This window comes from Aplidium turbinatum, chromosome 2 (genome assembly GCF_918807975.1).
Source record: "Aplidium turbinatum chromosome 2, kaAplTurb1.1, whole genome shotgun sequence".
NCBI lineage: Eukaryota > Metazoa > Chordata > Ascidiacea > Aplousobranchia > Polyclinidae > Aplidium > Aplidium turbinatum.
In genome coordinates, this window is record NC_137473.1 from 12,973,383 (window position 1) to 12,993,293 (window position 19,911).

The window sequence follows — 19,911 nt, forward strand, 5'->3', positions numbered from 1 at the left end:
GTTGTTGCAGACTGAAAGGTTTCAAAAAAATAAAAAAATAAAGAAAGTTATATTAGTTAGGCTACTTTATTTCATTAGCCTATAGCTTGGCCTAAAACGCAAGACTAAAAATTTGAAGGTCTTTTTATCTTTTAGTTTTAATTGGTACGAGAAAAGAGATTTCTTGAATAAACAATAAAAGTAAATGAGCAAAAGCATTCTTATCAGTGTGTTTTTCCAATACTACAGCAGGGCTAAAACAATAAGATGAGGTAACTACAGTTTGTTCATAATAACATTCACATTCAATAGCTTTATAATCATACCCGCGCGAGAATAAAACATTTTAAGGGTGCGAATAAAATTTGCTTAAAATTTGTTTTTGCAAAAATATTTTTAAAAACTCAACAATTTAAAATTTGCCCAATTAACTGGATATTGGAGTGGTTCTTGCCTTTCTACCATATCATGTGATCTGTTTAACACCTTTTGATGTAGTTAACTTTGATTCTCGTGGAGCCTATCGTTGAGTTTAAGCTAGTCAGAAGTACTGTGCATTTTTTGTCTTTTCCTGTTTATAGATTTAGTTAACCATTGTATTTTATTCAGATGTAGTTAAGTTGTATGTATGTTATTCCTGAAGAGGACATCTTGTGATGTCGAAAACGTTCGATATTTAATTGTTGCGTAGTTTTGTGTTTTTGTAAATATAATAATCTTTAAATATGCTAAACTTGATAACGTTGCTCGGCTTCGTATGCCTATGGTTCAACAAGACAAACTCTCTACCGAAGCTGTAACTGGATATTTTTGCCCAAAATCTCGTTTTTTTTTTCTTGTAGCCGGGGTGCAACCGCCCCCACTGTTCCTCCATCTCTTACGGCTATGTTTGTGATTGGCAAGGATTTCTGAACGTTTTCATTGTACAATGTACATTGCAGCACCACTTTCTATTTGCTCATCTTGAGTTTATCCGTTTCTGATTTGATGTCAGCCCTCAACAGCCCATTGTTCGTGTATTCCATCACTTGGGGTTACAACGACTGGAGATGGTCAACAGCTCTATGCAAGGTAATGTTATGCCACTTACACAATGTATGTACGCAATGTAATCAATGTACAGTACACAATGTATCTGCATGAAATAATCAGATTTGCAAACATTATAGATTTTTGTTGCTGTTTGTTTTTTCGTGTTGTGTACTTTATAATGTCATAGCATGCTTTATTGGCTGGGAACCACTCCACGACAATAAATTGCTCTACTAACTCTTTTTACACTTCCCTAAATAATGAAAATGCCAGTATTAGACCCGAAGAGCCTCCACAGTGATTGCTCTCAAATTTAAACTCTATGTTGGAAAAAAGCTAAATCATGTTGACGACAGCAAGAAATGCTATGTAAGTTTGACATAGGCTACTAGTTTTGTATTATAAATATTACTTTATTTTTGATAGATCTTTTTCGGAATCGATATTGGAACTTCGTATGTTACTTCTCTACACATTCTTATGTTTGCTGTTTTTCGATTTGCGTCCATACAATGGCCGCATCACTTTAAACGATTCACTCCCTCTCGTGCAAAGGTAAGTAAGCGTACGATGAGAGTAGCAGTTGTTGAACAAACATCTAATCCAGGGGTTCCCAACCTGTGGTACGCGAAGGTTTTTCAGGTAGTACGCGGGTAGCTTCCGTTTTTTTTTTCACAAAAACGTAGATTAACAACTTTATATTTCGTTTATCTGATTTTGAAAATTGAATATCTGATTGAATTATTTGAATTATCTGATTTTGTTTACAAAAATTTTTTTCCGAAGCTATTCTTATTGTTACGTAACTATTCATGTTGTTTCGTATCATTACGATCTTCAAAATACAGGTCATGTCAATTGTCAACAAGGAGCACAGTTGCTTTGAAAATTAGTAGGCCTACAAAGCTGTGGGACAGTGGGCGCTAATTATGTCAAATGATTGCTCTTGATAGATATCATCTACTGTTTTATAGCTAAGCTACAAATAGCGTTGAATAATGCTAATTGTAAGCTAAAAATAGATCGGAATAAAATGTTCAATAACAGTTACAAGGAATGTTCTCCAATAAACTTCTTGCTCAGTATGGCTTCTTCATATTCAACGCTCGCTTTCCATGCTGTTCCACAGCTAGCGATTTTCCCTTTCACGTGGAATGCAAGCAGGGATTTTCAGTCATGATCAACATCAAGTCAAAAAATCGAAACCGACTAGATGTGCCCGGAAATGACTTTCGATGCGCTGTTAGCAAATTTACACCGGGTATCGACCAATTGGTGAACAGTAAATAAAAACCTCATTAAATTTAGTTGTGGTGCTTTAGTGTTATTTTAGTACGCCAATATATTATTCTTCTGAATAACATATGATTCGATCAAATTAGTTGTTCTGCAAGAGGTGGTACGCTTGGCAGTACAGAACGTCCAAGTGGTACGAGATCGTAGAAAGGTTGGGAACCCCTGATCTAATCACTAAAGCAGTGGCTCTCATCACGAGGCTTGTAAGTTATGAGAAAGTCTGCGAGTTCATTGGTTGTTGAAAGAGGAAGACAGACAGTAGTATTTGCCAATCGGATTCTATAGTGGTATACAATAAGCTTTCATCAAAATAATACACTTTAAAAATACAGATAAATGCTTAAGCACACTTTGTTGTGTTGAACAATTCATTCTGAATAGCCAGGAGCAGCGAAAGACCAAGCAAAAGCAAAACTTTAAGCAACAATTTTGCATATTTAAATATAATGTCATTGATTTTATTTGACGGCCGCTCTTCAAAAAGCATATCATGTGATGTAAGAAACTGAACTCGCCAAAGTTTTCCTAGATCAAATATTTATAAAAAAAAAAAGACAAAAACTTCAATGCGTAATACTATAAGTGGACGATGTTAAAGACTGGTTGTTTTCTCATTGAAAGCAATTCATTTTCAGAAGTCACTCAAAACAACTAAATCATTATGGTCACATTCAGTTAGGTAAGCTAAATGATTAAATAATCAATTTCTTGAATTCTATGTGATTTTTAAATGTTTTTATATAATGCAATAAATGGACAATAGGCCAAATTGAATTGATAAGAAACGCCAGCTTATTGGCCAAGTTTGACCTTAATAATCTTGATTACTATCAAATTATCCATATGCGTCACTACTGCAATCAAAAGTTGTCTGAGCATTTATAAATCTTTGTATAAACACTAAAATATTTATTAGAGTTGTGTAATTTGACAACTTTGCCAGTTTGCGGAAGCTTGTGAATATTTGATACTTTGCCGTTTCAGGTTCCGCTTACAGGCCATGCAAGTAGCCGACAAGCATTTCAGTTTCTAATGTGGCATAGCTTTCATAGAACCAAAAAATTATCTGAATAGTAGTTTTATTAAAGTACAAACACATAAAACCAAACAACAGTACGATAATAAAATATATATATAATAATAATATGATTATATTCTTATTTATGTTATTACATCAAATTTATTTATTGCTCTCTAAAACCTCTACCTACAGCCCTGTTTCACCCTAAAAGGGGGATCGTTGAAGGTCCTTATACTGTACAAATAGAATTTTATTAATTTTAAATAAAAATTTATGTTGTTATATATTTTATTACATTGAATGCGCTACTTTTGCATATAATTCTGCTGGCAATATGTTGCCTCATCACCTCTCCAAATATTTTAAAAATCTAAACCACCTTCTTAACCACAACACTCGACAGAAAGTTAAACAGAAATTTTATCTAACCAATTGTAAATCAAACACAGACAAGAACAAAGTTACCTAGTTGTAAAGCTTTGCAACACCATTTCCACAGACCTTTAAAACCAATAACTATGTTTCAAAGCGAAATTAAAAAGCACTTTCTTAAACTATACAACAACTAGGCGTGGATATATTACTTAGCCTACCACTGTCTCGCTACCTGTTAACATATCTAACTTTGTTGGTTTGTTTATTTTATTTTTGTTTATTTATTTTATTTTCTTGTTGTACTGTCGTTGTTATTGCCTCTTCTTTTTGAAGTTTTTATTTTTATTTGTATGAAGGTGGGCAGCTGACCTCGTTTACCGTGTGGTCTTTCACTGTCATCCTAGTAGGCCTACCAGTACCACATTCAATGTATTTCAATATATTAATTGATGCGTATGTGCTGTAGTGCTAAACCAAATAAAAAGAATCTAAATCCATATGTTATTTTGTATATCACATAAGATTTTTGAAAACATGTAAACAACAAATAAATAAGATAATACAAGCCTTCAAATTTAATTGTTTTGTGTTTTAATTGAAATATTGTTTTATTTGTGGTATTACTTGGATTTCTTTCCAGTACAACAAACTAAATTCTCTACTGAAGCTCTGTGTGTAAAAACTAAAAGGAAAATGTTTTGTATGCAAATATTAAAGGTAAAAGTTATCCCCTATAAGTTCATTTAGAGTTAAGAATTATGTAAATGGAAATTATTCAACTTTTACTCATTTGTAAAAATTGCAGATATTCATCTCCGTGGTGTGGACGATCTGCCTTGGAACGTCTTTTCTCCTTTCGATTTCTTGGCTAGGCTCCTTCCCACGTGACCGAAGTGGGTCATCAATCGATTTCAATTGGCCTTCTTGCTCTGCTGACGTCAACAAGTACGTCTGAGCTAAGTTTAAAAACGGTTGTTGTTTTTGTTTGTTTTAAATATCAATGATGTTTTTTTTTTTTTTTTAAAAACGATGATTTCTAAATCAAATTTAATTTAATAGAGGATAAAAGATGGCCTTTCTGGTACTGCTCTACTTAATCAAATGATCTATCATTGCCATAGCTTAGAGCAGTGGTTCTTAACCTTTTTGTTTTGGTGGACTCCTTTTGGTGCCTTCGAAGCGGTCGCGGACCCCTAAAAATTCTATTTAAAATTTTGGTATATTGCGCCTCTTTATGGAATCATATTATGTTACATAAGTTTCGAAGCAACATACTCAGAAGAATTTGCTGAATTCGCAACGCACTTGACGATTGATGAGATGGACTGATGAGATGGACTTAGCCTATGTTATGAGCTATATTAAAATATATAGCTCATATATAGCTCATATATAGCTCATTTTATCAGTATGTTTTTGTGTTGTGCCATCGTTGCTGAACAGGTTGTATTAACCTGTTTTAGCCACCTTGATAAAGTCAGTCGTGCTGACTGACGAAACGTCGGAAAAAAAAGCTAGTTATCATCTTTAACATCACGAGGTAACCTAGTAAATAGTCACCAGAAGAACGCAAATTAATTTTATTATGAGCTATATGTTGACACACAGGATCAAACATCAGTAATCTATATGCTGATTTAATGTTTTTCTATAAATTTTATCAAAAGTTAATAGAATAGCCTACTTGCAACCGTTACAAAGAATTTTTCCTTTTTTTCATTTGTAATCAATATTAATTCGTTATAATCGCAGTCATTGCAAAACTGTGAGTGGTTATTGACTGCTGACTAACTGTGAGTGGTGATAGACTGCTGACTAACGTTTGCATTTCTAAGTTAATCATATCAACAACCTGCTGTCTCAAAAGAATTAAGTTGAACATAGCCAACATAGCCTTATTAAAAGGTTTAAGTCATTTATATGATATTTTTAGTTCTAACCAAACCAAACCTTTGTGCCATGTCCTTTGCAATTTCAAACGACGCACCAGTGCGTTGCGACTTACAACTTGAGAATCACTGTAGGCTAGTACATAAACAAACCACAAACAATTTCTAAATTTCAGAATTTATCAATCATGCTGAAAACTCGGAAATTTGCGCGGACCCCTTGAAATCGCTTCACGGACCCCCGGTTGAGAACCACTGGTTTAGAGTATATTAAATATTACACTTGTGGTTGAAGTTAGGTTCAGCTAATTCATTGTGATGTCATCATTAAATTTAAATACTTTAACCTGAAACAGTCGCACATGAGACTTAAAACATTGTAGGAGTGCTAATTTCAAGATAGTCCGAGAAAAATTCATAATACCAACAACACTCGAATGTATTTAATTGATTAACTGAGGGAATCTGTATCCTTAGACTGAGAAAGCTACTGTGGAAGCTTAGTCTTGGCGGCTTCGTATGTAGAAGATTTGAAACGCTGACGCAGACCTGGTCACCAAGATTGACAGAGTGGAGTTTCCGATTGTTGAAGTGTAGTTTTCTGTGAAGTTTTGCATCCATTATAGGCTACCACAAGGTGCCCCTGAATGGAGAGCGGTCTTTGAAATGTGCCGCTCAAGCGCACACCTCCAGAGCCGAACAGCTTGATCTTGGGGAAGTTTGAAAATAACTCTTTCATTGCACTTGTACATTTTTGTTTCAAAACTTTTGTTTTGACAGGGCCCAACACATAGTGGTCTATGTAGCAGTAGTTTACCCTATCTTCTATTACGTGCCTCTTGTTCTGGTGATGCTGTTTTCAACTGGGATCGCGCTCAAGCTTTATCTTCTTAGAAAAAATCGAAATAAATTGAAAGGTAAAAAATTCTGATAGCAACAGTTGGATAAAGCTGGAAGCAAACACAGTAAGACCTCATTAATGTGACTTATTCTATTCTGTCAAATGTTGTTAATTCAGCGAGGTTGTCCGACTGCCCGGATCAAAAGAAAAGGAACGGAGTAGTGCAAGTAATCCTTTTTTATTTGTAAATTTGTGTCTCATTAGCAGAAAATCTCAATGACATTATTCAAGTTCTTTCCAGATCTTACTGAAGACTATTGAAATTGAGAATAATTATTAGAATTAAAGAATATGCGCAGAAATCGATTTATTAGAAGCAGCGTATCGCATAAATATCTTTGAAAATATTGTACGCATCATTACTTGCAGCTAGGGACGTATATTTCATTGTTATTACTCGAGGCTAATGTTTTGATTAGTTTGTTGTTTTCAAAATTTAATTGTAATACTTCTTTTCCAAATGTTAGGACGACGAAACAGGAATACAGATGATGTTACCGAAGCAAAACGAAGTAGAAAAGAAATGCAAATCCTCCTCCAACTAAGTCTTATTGTAGGATCTTTCCTTGTGGGATATATCCCACAGACAGGTTTGTTAGTTTGATAGAAAAATAAAGAATCTAAAATGTAAATAGGCTGCTACGTAAACGCATGTTCAGCCAAAAACTTTACTGTCCTTTTCTTCAGTGCTATAAAAGTTTAAAGAAGTAAAAAAAAAACACTGTACAGCACTGAAGACGAGAACAGTACAGTTTTCGAAACGTTTGCTGAACATGAGTTTAGTATGTTTATCTTGATTCCATTGCTTTTTTTTATTAAAATACGATGTTTTGTTGGATTGCTTTGACCTACAAATTGAATCTTTTCTCTTTGATGTGTTGCTTTTCATGAGCAAATATTTATTGATAGAAACCGTTTTTTGTACAATTAATTTTTTTAAGCTATTTTCCTATTTGATTCTTTTTGAATAGAGGTTAATTGAAAAAGTCATCGTAGCCGACACGCATAAAAACCAATGTAAGAAAATTTGTAAATTACAGTAGTTTTGGTTGATGAAATATTGTTATTAATTTTGTGTGTTGCTTTCTTGTAGCTTAACCTTCGAGTGATATTATAAAATGGTTAGAAGACTGAAATTAGAAATTTTCAAAAATTCTCATGGGAAAACTCTATTTACAAGTCTCTTGTTGACATTTAATTACACATCGCCTTAAGTGAATATTCCTGATGGCTCATAAACAAGATCAATACTGCAGTAGCCTATTGTTTAAGCAAGGAAAGCTGGAAGAAAGAGTGCAAACAATTGTATGTTTGTGCAAATCTCAAATGATGCAGGCCTTTGCTAGTTGTTAAAAAATACGAGAACTACCTGAATTACAAGCAACTGCTTTACGAAATCGATTTCTTGAGTATTGGGCCCTTTTGTAAAAATTTGTCATTACAAAGTAAAGAAGTCGTAGAAAAGTGACAGTCGGTCTCAGAGGATTTCCTAAACCGGTGACATTTAAACAGCATTGTTTTCAATCCTGTGCTCCTGCCTCAGTTTCTTGTTGTTGAAAAGTGTTGTAAGAGAAAACTGTTCATATGATTTATTAGGCTGCATTTCTAACAGTCTAGGGACGAGCCTAACACTATTTCTAGTTTACCTTTAGCAAAGAATCTAAGACTTACAAACAAAGTTTTGCATTATAGCCTATCATTTCTACGTCAACGACCCGTCTACGCCTTCCCAACCGTATGTTGCTTGGCTATTTGCATATGTGGCATTTTTGATGCTGCGAGTCACCGAATGCTTTAATCCTATCTTGTACAATGTCTCTTCAAGGTATGTTGACTGTTTTGTTTTTTGTAGAACAAGTTAATAAGTTTTTTCCAGAATAAGAAGGTAATAAAATTACTTTGCTAAAAATATCAATATGTCTTTGGAATTCGCTTTTCATAAGCAAAGCCCGCCTTGTTACGTTTGGTGATTTGGCCTAAATGTTTAGTTTCCACTAAATTAGCTTTATCTATGCAACAAATTGGTATACAGTGAGTGGAAAACATAATCAAGAACAGCTCTCCATTCAGCGGCAACTAATGAATGAAATAATTCACAGAAAACAATATTTCAAGAATCGGAAATCTGTCAAGCTCGATAACCGGGCCTGCGTCAGTGGTTCAAAGCCTCCACAAGTATGCGAAACTGCCAGGATAAAGCCCTCAGTGAAGCTTTCTCAATACAAGGATAAAAATTTTTCAATTCAATAACAGAACAATTTGTCGCAAATATTTTTTGACAACAATCTTGTTTTGAGACACTGAAGTATATCATGACATGCTATATGAGAGGCTGCGTGATCTAAAATATTTATGATGTGAACTATTTGGTTATGACTCACATGCAATTTACGTTTTGTTTTGGCAGCAAAATGAGACGAGAGACGAAACGGATACTAGAACCTCTGTGTGGAAACATAGTCTGTATAAGAAGCAATGCGGTCATGACAACTGCCACCTCTTCAATCTAATATTCGGATGATGACATCGAGACAAGAAGTTCAAAAACAAAAAAGCGGAAAACAAAAAGCGGAAAAACAATTTCGTTCCTTGCCATTCGTTTTTTCTAAAAATAAAAAAGGGTAGAAAAGCTTTTTTGTCTTTATATAAACACTTTACTGTATGTCCAAAAAAGTATCAGTACTTTTAATTTATTAATTGACTTTACAGTATATTGACGTTTAACGTGTCATAGCTTTTGATGTTTCAATGTCGTAGCTTTCGATGGTTTCATGTTGTTTCATGTTGTTTTTTTTATTTATTTTTTTTTTTAAATTCAATTTTCCATTGTTCAGCTGTTAATAACCGTTATAAACGCTTTCTACTTTTTGTCAAATTATAAAACCTTTTGCATGAAATTACAGTCTATATTACGGTGCAATCTTTAAGCTTAGGTTTTGCTGAATGACAAAGAAACGGAACCAATAATTACAAATGGTTTAACCTTGTTTTCATTAAGTGTGTTTAACTTTTTACTGTAACGTGTATGGTGACTCCCACCAATAAATATTGTAATCACGGAGACATTCTTCAACAATGCTAAGACTTATAAAATAATATGTATGAACATATGGGGGTTTGTGAAGTCATTAAGGTTCCCGATCGAACGAAAATGATTAGCTTAGTGTAGCGTGAAACTCGCCATACTCGGGTTTCACCCTTGTTTGGAATCATCTGTGCTGCATACTCATGTGTCTTGACCGGGAATCGAACTTCTAACTTGATGGGAATCATGAACGTCTCCGACTTCAGTGGGAATCGAACATCTGTCGAGATTGTACTACCGTGTCCAGTATTCCGTTCTTTACCACTCGCCCATACATCAAGACAATGTACAGTATGTTGTTAATTACAGTCTTAGTCCCTTCAATGTAAAAGAAGATGCCTGGATTTTTGTGTGTACGCAGAGAAGCATAAATCCACAACAATAAAATAATATATCTAAATCATAACAACATAACTTCACATCAGGCAATAGAGCCACTGATGTTGAAATAACAGTGGAAGTTACTGGTCTGTTTATATCAGCAATGAGTCCAAAGCGGAAAATATGGGATTGCTTTTACTATCAAAGTAACAATAACGCTGAAATTCTGTTGCGGTGGTAATTTTTTTTATTTGTATCGATGAATTTCTTTGAAAATGCAGTTTGTTGCCGTATTGAAGCAATTTGTATAATAATCATTATTTTCCAGTTAGTAAATTTGTACATTTTGCATTGATTAGACGCCTGCAGACGTTGTATCAATGTTAAAATGATATATTTACTAGCTGAGTTGGTCAACGTAAAAATAGCAATTCACAGACATATTCTGACATTGTTGTGCAATAAATGTAACTTTTATTTCAATTCGCCAGCTTGTTTACCGGACGGAGTAGCTTAAATAGAATGAAATGACTAAAAAGAATTTGTTAACGCAAAGTATTTTATTTCGAAAGGAAATATAACGTTTCATTTTGTAAATGAAGAATTTGCCGTGTCAAAAAATAGGATATGTCTATTGAGAAAAATTTCCTGTTTGCGAATCGAATAACTTAATTTCTACATTTAGGCAATCCCAAAAGGTCGTTTGGACTTTTAGGCAATCCCAAAAGGTAGTTTGGATTTTTAGCAAAACAAAATTTTGTTTCATTTCTAAATGTTTTTGTTTTGAATATCCTACAGCTTCAAAAAAGTGTTCAGCCAATGTAACTGACATTTGCAAAAGCAATAAAAACTGGTTACTAAACCTGATTCAAAGATTTTATTAATGTTGGACCAATAGCGCCACCTCGCGTGGTTTACTAAAGTATTGACATTACGCCAGGAATCGTAAATAGGTTTGATGTTGAAGCTGAATGGAATCCCGTTGGCTTTGAATAAGTGGCTTTTTGTCATTCCATTCAGTCACAGTTACCCAATCATCATCATCAGCCGATCATGTCACTGCTGGCAGATGGTCTCCACATATGTTTCCACACCATTCTGTCTTTTGCTGTTTTCATCTAGGTGATGCCAATCTTTTCTTCTATGTCATCTCGCCATCTTCTTTTTGGTCTCCCTATAGTTCTTCTTGCATATCTTGGTGTCTATTCAGTGGTTTTCTTGGCCCATCTGTTGTCTGTCATTCTTGCTACATGTCCCGCCCATCCCAATAAGCCACTGTAAATCGGGCTCATAAAAATAAAAACTTAGGCTAAAACAGTTGCTTTGACTGTTGATATTTTCGGGCACTTTGACATTTTTGGGCAATTACATTACTCCCGTCTCAGGTAGCTGCTTCTCCGAATTAAAGTAAACAAACGTTATCGGTAAACAAACGTTATTCAATTTTTTGATTTTTGGCGCAAGAAGTAATTTACAGGGTACCTCGCACGAGAAAAATGTTGGAAACAGTGTCGTCGAGGAAGCAATAAATGTACGGCCGGAGCAGTGTCAACAGAGCATCATACTTGGGTGGTACAAAATAATTGTAGGCTACTTTCAGCTCCAAGGTATGACGAAAGTACTCAAATGACGAAGAGCAACTTACCACGGTTTTCAAAAGCGGAACTAAAAGTCAATCTAAAAATTAAAATGTTGTATTTTTCGGTAAGTGCATGCACTACGATGGAGAATAAGGCTAATATTAACTGGCAGTCTATAGGTGGTACAATCATTTCGTAGACTTGATAAAGTGCTGTCCGTATCAGTGTACTCGCAGTCTTTGTTTCAACAAGCCTTGCAGAAAGATCACAGTTCAAGATTTTTTGCAAAGACAGCTGCTTACTCTGACTCGACAATTGTATGTTGATGTTCACTTTTATGATTTACTCCAAAAGCGGATAGAAATTATTTTTGGTACTGATACTAAGCAGTATCTTTTTCAAATAGAGTACGTTTGTTTAGTGATGTAACATCTTGGAAAGCTGTGTTCAAACAACTGAAACTAAAAAAAAACTATTAAACTTGGACTTTACGTTATTTTAATGTTGAAAAAGTTTAGATTTGTAAGCTCATTATCTTTGTAAACCATTGCTCATTTTCCCAGCATCATTTTTTACGACATGAATTGACCTCCGAAGAAACTGTGAACTTTTTGAATTAGAAAAAAAAGCAATAAATCTCTTTGATCATAAAAAAATCCCTTTTTTTAAAGCGCATTGAAGCTTTCACATTCACCCGCATTACATGATCGGAAAACAAAAGACCAGCTTTCTGTTTTCGTTTTCAACAAGCTGTGCTTTCGGATCAGCAAATAATGCTTTGGGCTGACTTGCCGTCTGATTGTTTTCTTGCCGTTTCTTCAGCTGTGCTGAAAATCGAGCTTTTCACATTTCTGTTCAATTGCAAAGCAGAAAGCAGGACAGTCTTATGAAAGGGAGAGATATTTTGGATCAGCCATTTCAAATTAAGGATTTTAGTTTGTTTTTCCACAAAATTGATGACAAAAATATATTTTATACAATTTTGTATTAGGTGTTCAATAGATAATTTTAATTCCGTCTTGATCGATTTCGAAATTTTTGAGGTTAATTGTAGGCAAGTAGCAAAGGAACTACAAGAGCAAAGAAAAATTGCACAATTTTGGATTGATCTCAATTTGAGGAAAATGAATCTCGATCTATAATTTACAATTTTATGATGAAAACATGATGACTTGTGTTGTGTTGTACTGTATTCCACCCGTACCTTAATTGTGACGTGTTTTGTACTTCAACTGTTAAACCGAGACTTCTCAAACTTTTTTATTGTGCGACCCCATTTTAGAAAATTATTTTTCATGCAACCCCTTAGAGTGGGCAGTTTACAATGCCCACTACCCACTCTAGGCCCATTTTAAATTTCTTTGACAGACCTAAAATTACGATTTGCGACCCATGCTTTGGTAAACCCTTGTGTTAAACGACCATAATGATAGCAAAAGAACTGATTCTTGAAGTAATAAGCAGGGCTGTGGAATTGGAGTCGGACAGATTATGACGTAGGCTATCCGGAGTCGGAGTCGGCCAGTTATAAACCGGATAGTTGCAGTTGTACATTTTTTCTGGACTTCACTGCCCTGATAATAAGATCACAACTGCTCTGATTTGTCCGGAATTTACCTGAATCCCCTTTATCACGGGGCACTATAGAATCTGTCATCAAAAACTTGTCTGAAACAAGTTGAGAGTCAGTTTCTAGCACTCTATTATAGCGCTTGTTGGCTAGCACTAAGATGCCTTGGTAAGCTAATCACTGAGGGAAAGTTTGCGTGTGTTACTAAGTATACATAGCATTAGTAGCGTTGACAGAAAGGTACTTTAAACGCAAACCCAGGACAAATTTGTACATTTTTAGGGGGCCGTAAAATGAAAAAAACACATTAAATTCTTAGATAGTGTCTTGTTTCTGTTAACGTGCCTTGTTAGCAAAACCTGGGCGTCTGACATTAGCACCGAGTCCAAATAACCCTCTCAACCAACAGCACCTTTTGGTAAAGCTACGATTTTGTAATTGGAAGCAAAATTTTCAAATGAGCATAAGAATTAGAAAGCAGAAATATCCTACGAATCTATTGACCAGGTAGAAATTGTAAACATACCGTTTAGCACGGTTACAGTCTTGTTTGAAACAATTAATTTTATTGAAATGGTTTATTGTATAGTTCTGTTTTGGTGCGTATGCATTTAGTCGACTGATAAAGACAAACAAGATTCTAAGTTTTCGTATGAATTAATTTAGTTTATAATTATGCTTTCAGGAATTGTAACTTTTATGTAACTTTTTCAAGTGTACCAAAATTCTAGAAAAGTGGTAATAAATTCCCCTCAGGGCTCACATTCTCTATCGAGAATTTAAACGCATACGAATTTTGGCAAAAGATTGGCAAAGCCCTGGCGCGCAAACAAAATGGCTTTCCCGGGAACCCTGAGCTATGATTCACCATCGGCGTTCAATCGTTCACTTTTACCGTACGAAGTAAAAGATCAACCGATGTCTCAAGATGCCTTTATTCCTCAAGCATATTCAGCCTTCAATTCAATGTCTCGTAGTAATGGAGAAAATCAGCCAGGAACTGGGAATTCGTCTTACCTCAAACAAGAAAATGATCCTTGCTCTCAAACTGCTTGGCAAGCAGCTGCAGCGTGCGGACATAATAATCAGTCTTTGCATCAATACAAGTACCAGTACAGTGACTTGCATTTTGCCTCTTTAAACTTCAACCTTCCTGTTGGCTTCCACTCACGTCCTTTGCCTCACAATCAGCATTTCACTTTCTCTTACAACACTTTCCAACATCCACAGGCGGAAATTCGCCAAACCCTAGTATGCAAGTGGACTGCAGGAAATCCGAACATAGGTCCACTCCATGAAGGTTACATTCAAAGAAACGAATCTGATAACCTCAACGGACAACAATGCAACTTGATTTTTCACAGCATGTTGGAATTGGTCACTCACATTGGTCGTGACCATGTTGGGGGCCCTGAACAAACAGACCACACCTGCTACTGGTACGATTGTCAGCGTGAAAAAAAGCCATTCAAAGCCAAATATAAGCTTGTCAATCACATCAGAGTCCACACAGGTGAGAAACCGTTTCTCTGTCCATATTCCGGTTGCGGAAAAGTGTTTGCCAGAAGCGAAAACTTGAAGATACACAAACGGACACATACAGGTTAGTAACAAGATTTTACTTTTTAACTGTCAATATTTTTAGTGCTGCAAGTTTAAATAAAAACAACACGGCTAGGAATAGTTGTGATAAAAAGTAAAAACCTAAGTAATTCTACTTCGAGTTATGTCATTTTCTCGGTGGGCGCTTTGCTTTTAAAAAATCACAAGCGTATTTTCCATGCTTAATTTTTGTGCCATTTTTATAGCTGTTTTCCGTCATGCGTGAAAAACAATCAAATAAGTTTTTTTACAAAAATCGCAAATCGGTTGAAAGGTCAAGTTTAATACAAATTAGCTCAGTGGTTGAAGATACAATTCAAGATCAAGCGACGCTGGTTCGGATTTCGGGTGCGCGCTTGAGCAACAAATTGCAGGACTGCTCTCTATTCCGCGGCATCAAATGGATGGAATAATTCACAGATAAGAACACTTCCACAATTACCGGAAAATTTTCTGTGTCTATCCCAGTAACACCCCTGCGTCAGTGGTTCAAAGTCTCTACAAGTATGCGAAACTGCCAGGAATAACCAACCTATCAGAGGCTTTGTCAGTCAGAGGATAAAGATTCGAAACCAAACCAAGTAAGGATCTGGGTTTTATGCGACTATTTGGCGTTGATCCAAAATAAAAAAAAAATGCTACAAACGTCGAAATGTGAAAGTTCTATCAATTGTATTCGCTAAGATGAAAGCTGAAACATCGCAGCTCGTTTTAAAGTTTTTGAATTAAACATCTTTAAGTCGTAACAACAACGTTGAAAATGATTTTATTTTCATCAAGACTTCATTTGTGAAAAGTAATTAAATTTACGGAGTTGTTTTTGACGTTTTGTAACTTCTGGTTCTGTAGAAGAATGATTTAATGTTATTGTTACTAATCTTCACAGGCGTGGGTTCGATCCCATGTCGAGGTCCAATATAAAAACCAATTCGAAAATAGTACAGTACTGACTGTGTTCAACTGTCTGCTTTGTAAAGCGCTGAGGGGCAACGCATATTAGCGATGGATACAGCGCTATATAAGAATATATAATTATTGTTATTGGGCAATGTTGAGGAAAAGTTGGGGTGGTAAGGCGGGCACATGCAAATATGATACAAATTTAAAGAAAAGAGCAGTCGTAGTAAAAACTTAGGTAGTTGTAAAGTAAAAATAAACCTTAAAAGCTGTAAAATTACAAAATGAATATAAAACTTTTACTTTTCTCAAATTGAAACCTTTGTATATTCTCATTATGCCAACATTAAAAATTATTCCAGGTGTTGAAGCACTCTAATGCAAACCCAGTAAAATTTTCTTACTGCATTAATTATATCATGATGATGATGATGAGAAAATGTCCAATGATTAACTAATAATTGCAAAACTTCTTGGTCTAAATGGCAAAACTTCATTTTCTTGGTTCAAACGTTGAACGATTCAAGGGAGACAAACAAAATTGAAATTTAGATTGAATTGAAACGAAACGATATCTTTGATAGTTTTAAGTTGCACATGCAGTGGCCACAGCCAACACAATTAATAATACTCTCCGGTCTTGTAGATCTATATTGGCATGGTATTGTACAGGTTATTCATAAAGTCCTGTTACAATTTTAGTTTTCAAAATTTTGAAATTGTAACAGGACTTCATGAACACCTTGTATAACATTCAATGTTTTTGTATGGAAAAAGCTGTTATATTACAGTATATCTCGCACAACAAAAGACGACTAACCACGCTACAATTCAGTATCTTTCAACATCAATGTACGTAAAAATGACTGGTTTTCTGGCTTGATACATTTGGGCAAATTTTAGTTTTCGGCAATGCGAATTCTCATTTGACATTGAATAATTGCTCAAAAAGAAGTGTCCCAGCGCAGGCTTCGAACTCAGGTCTTTCGATTCAGAATTCATTAAGCTGATGCTAGCTTCTTCCACCACAGCTTAATTTTGAAAAAAAACGTTACATTTGTGACAACGTGAGATCTGTTTCGGAAGTTTGGTAGTACTTTTGATCGCTTCGTGTTAACACGATTCTGTTTTCTTTTGTTAATTTTTCCTGTTTATCCTTTGTTTAAACCTTAGTTTACATTAAATTTCACGCTTATTTTCTCGGCTATAGCGAATAATATAATTTCACACGGTAAACAAAAATATATATTTCGTTTGTCATTGTGAAAAACTTCTCAGCTGTAAGATTCTGTACATTGGTATTTATTTTTTTTTAAATAAAATCAAAGAGATCAATCACACATCAATAAAATTAATCACACAAAAAAATATAGAATTTAGTTTAATGAGTTTTTTCCTTCTGTAGAAAAATCATTGAGAAAGCAAAGTAAGTGAATTTCTTTGAATACCGGAACGCCTTCTGCTGTGCAATAACACTTCCTAGCAAGCTAATACACAGTTCTCTTTTTGTGTCATTTTGACATGCTTAATTACTACAAATATATTTTTAAGGCAGCAACAATAACTTTTATGAATGTGCACGTTTAAAGACACTCAGCTATTGCTCATGTCCGACTCTCATCGCAAAAATATGTGCTAGTATCGTAGCCGGCTGGTGCTCAAACACCAAAATCTCTCATTTTTACATTTATTCAACGTCTGCAAAAATGATGAATTTTGCTCTCTGGTATGCAGATTTTACGGTAACAATACTGAATAAAAAAACTATTTTAAGCAAAACTGCATATTTTATTTGTGAAGGAGAGAAGCCATTTTGCTGCGAGTACGCAGGATGCACGAGAAAGTTCGCGAACAGCTCTGACCGGAAAAAGCACGCTCATGTCCATACCACGGATAAACCTTATCTATGCAAGGTACGATACTAATTGCTTGGTTAAAAGGATGTTAATATTTTCAGTTTGATTGTTTTTTCAGGATAGTTTTAATAATATTTAGTCGTGGTTTGAGTAGTTTTGTTCAGTTTGTCTAGCTTATCTATGTGGAATACATCATTGGCTTGGCCTATGTTTTTTTTAGAATTCTACTTTCACTGCCCATCATAAAGTATGTCTGGCGTGATGCGTATATAATCGATTCCTCGTTTTGCAGTTTTTAAATCTAAAATACTTATTTGCGTTGTCTTGACTAGATAAGAAAAAAGAGCCTGTTTAATTAAAATTATCTAATACAATTTTCCAGAACATTACATTTAATTGATAGCAACTTGATAGGATTAAATTGCATAATTCAAAAACAATATAAAAAATAAAACGACTGTTTTCGGCAAAAACTTTCTGCCTTCGTCAGGAAAGTAATTTTATCCTGACAAGGGCAAAAAGTTTTGCCGAAAACGGTCGAATTTATGTAGTTACCTTTTTATTTATTATATTGTTTTTGAATTATGCAATTTAATCCTATCAATTATCTGTCTATGGTATTCAAGAATTTTCTCACTACCAAGGCTATAACATTACATCTGTCACTCAATGCAGTAGACTAGACTAGAAGTTATATAAATTTAAGTTATGAAAGTGCAGCACGAACAGCTCATGATCGAGAACAACGGCGCATTGTACCCAACCCCAATACGTACGACGAAGGGACATTTTGATGATGATGAGACTAGATGAAAAACTTGCTCCGATTTATTTTATTTTTTTCAAAACATTGATTTTAAAATTGAATTTAATTACATTTCATTTCATTTTTGAATATTAAATATTTTTATACAATCTATATTCTATTTGAATAAAATAATGAAGAAGCTACCTTAACGAAAGGTTTATCAATAAATTATGTAAGTTTCTAAACCTGGTTGATTTTATTTACTTGTTATGTTAAATTGTTTGGTTGCATCCTAAATGAAGGATTCTTGTGTAACTTTTCATCCTCAATAACATCAAGAAATCGAAACAGACGTCAAGAGACATCAACGTCTACCCCATCACTTAAACATTATCACATGCAGTATTTTATTTTTAATATCAAGTTCATGTATTGGTCAATTTGCAAATTTTCAGTATCGCTTTGACATGCTGTATTTGCATGCTGATTTTATAGTCTACTTTCTTACAAACCGTACAAAATGTTTTGTTCAGGTTTTTGGTTGCGAGAAAAGCTACACTCATCCAAGTTCCCTGCGAAAGCACATGAAGTTGCATGAAGCCCATGGAGACATTCTTTGCACTGCCGATATTGAGATTGGAAAATCATTTGAGCAGACAAATCCAACGGAGAGTTCTAAAACGCTTTTTCCTTCGTTTGCTGAATCGGTTACACCAACCACTAAGAACGAAGACCAGTCCAATTCTCCGGCCCCGGTTTCATCCGAGATGCGACAGAGTAGTAACAGCTTGTCACCTTCCGCTTTTTCCGCTTCATCATCATCGGTTATCGAGTCATCTTCTCCGTCTTCTTCCGGCTGCGAAGAATACCCTAATGCTCTGGTTCCGTATGCTCAACTTCCAGCATATCCTTATCCGGATACAAAAATGTCTGACGCTCGTGATGTCAAGGAGGCTTGTTTGCAAGAAGAGGATCAGACATTTTACAGCAGAAATAAACCACCCACATTAGGATTTGTTCCAAGTGTACCTTGCGGGGAGCCATATTCAGGTTATAGCTACCAGCAGAGATCTTTTGTTCCCGATGCAGGTATTAGCGATTACCACGCCCAACAACCCTTTTACAACCCACCTCACATATCACACTCTTTTTGCTCTCGTCAAATGACACCCACCACCCAGAATGTGTATTCACCATTGCACTCTCAATGCACGAACACTTTCCATCCAATGATCAGTCAAGAGTCGGTTATTTGAAGTGTTTTCAATTGTGCAAAGTGTTGGTAACGATAAAAGTCAATTGTTCCCAAAGTAGATGGGAACATTGGGCAGTCGATTTTGACTTAAATCGATGCATGCTTTTCATGTTTTTAGCCGATTGTCACTAATTTATTGTGTGGATTGCATGTGCCTTTGTACTTTTTAAAGGCTACTTTGTTTATCAATAGAGATCTGCTGATTTTTCAATCTCTTTGTACGAATTTAATCATCTACTACATGTTATTTTCTCTGACTGCGTTGACTGTATTCACTCGTAGATTCACAAGTTTCCTAAAAACTTTTTTTCGTTGTTGTAAATCTCACGGATTTCCCTTAATCTTTTTAATCGGGGTTCAAAGAACCTGGTTAGCAAAATCCACCCCTTTCAGACCGGTTTGACGTCTAAAGACGTTGAGTTTTATTTGCTGGAAAAAAGTTTTATGCAGTGTAAAAAAAATCAACATAAAAATAAAATACTGCGAGAGTGTCAGACTACAGTT

The 19,911-nt window shown here is 35.0% G+C and overlaps 1 protein-coding gene across 1 annotated transcript; it reads left to right on the forward strand.

Moving 5' to 3' along the window:
- The first annotated feature begins 13,883 nt into the window (after positions 1-13,883).
- On the forward strand, positions 13,884-19,408 carry LOC145788336 (uncharacterized). The gene is made up of 3 exons (XM_082600114.1): positions 13,884-14,652; positions 17,349-17,461; positions 18,686-19,408. The coding sequence occupies exons 1-3, from the start codon at positions 13,884-13,886 to the stop codon at positions 19,406-19,408; spliced, it is 1,605 nt and encodes a 534-aa protein (XP_082456240.1).
- Positions 19,409-19,911: the final 503 nt, after the last annotated feature.

Coding starts and splice junctions, on each gene's coding strand:
- LOC145788336 (XM_082600114.1), top strand. CDS start 13,884: ATGGCTTTCCCGGGAACCCTGAGCTATGATTCACCATCGGCGTTCAAT. Junction 14,653..17,348: donor ACACAAACGGACACATACAG/GTTAGTAACAAG, acceptor TTATTTGTGAAG/GAGAGAAGCCATTTTGCTGC. Junction 17,462..18,685: donor ATAAACCTTATCTATGCAAG/GTACGATACTAA, acceptor TGTTTTGTTCAG/GTTTTTGGTTGCGAGAAAAG.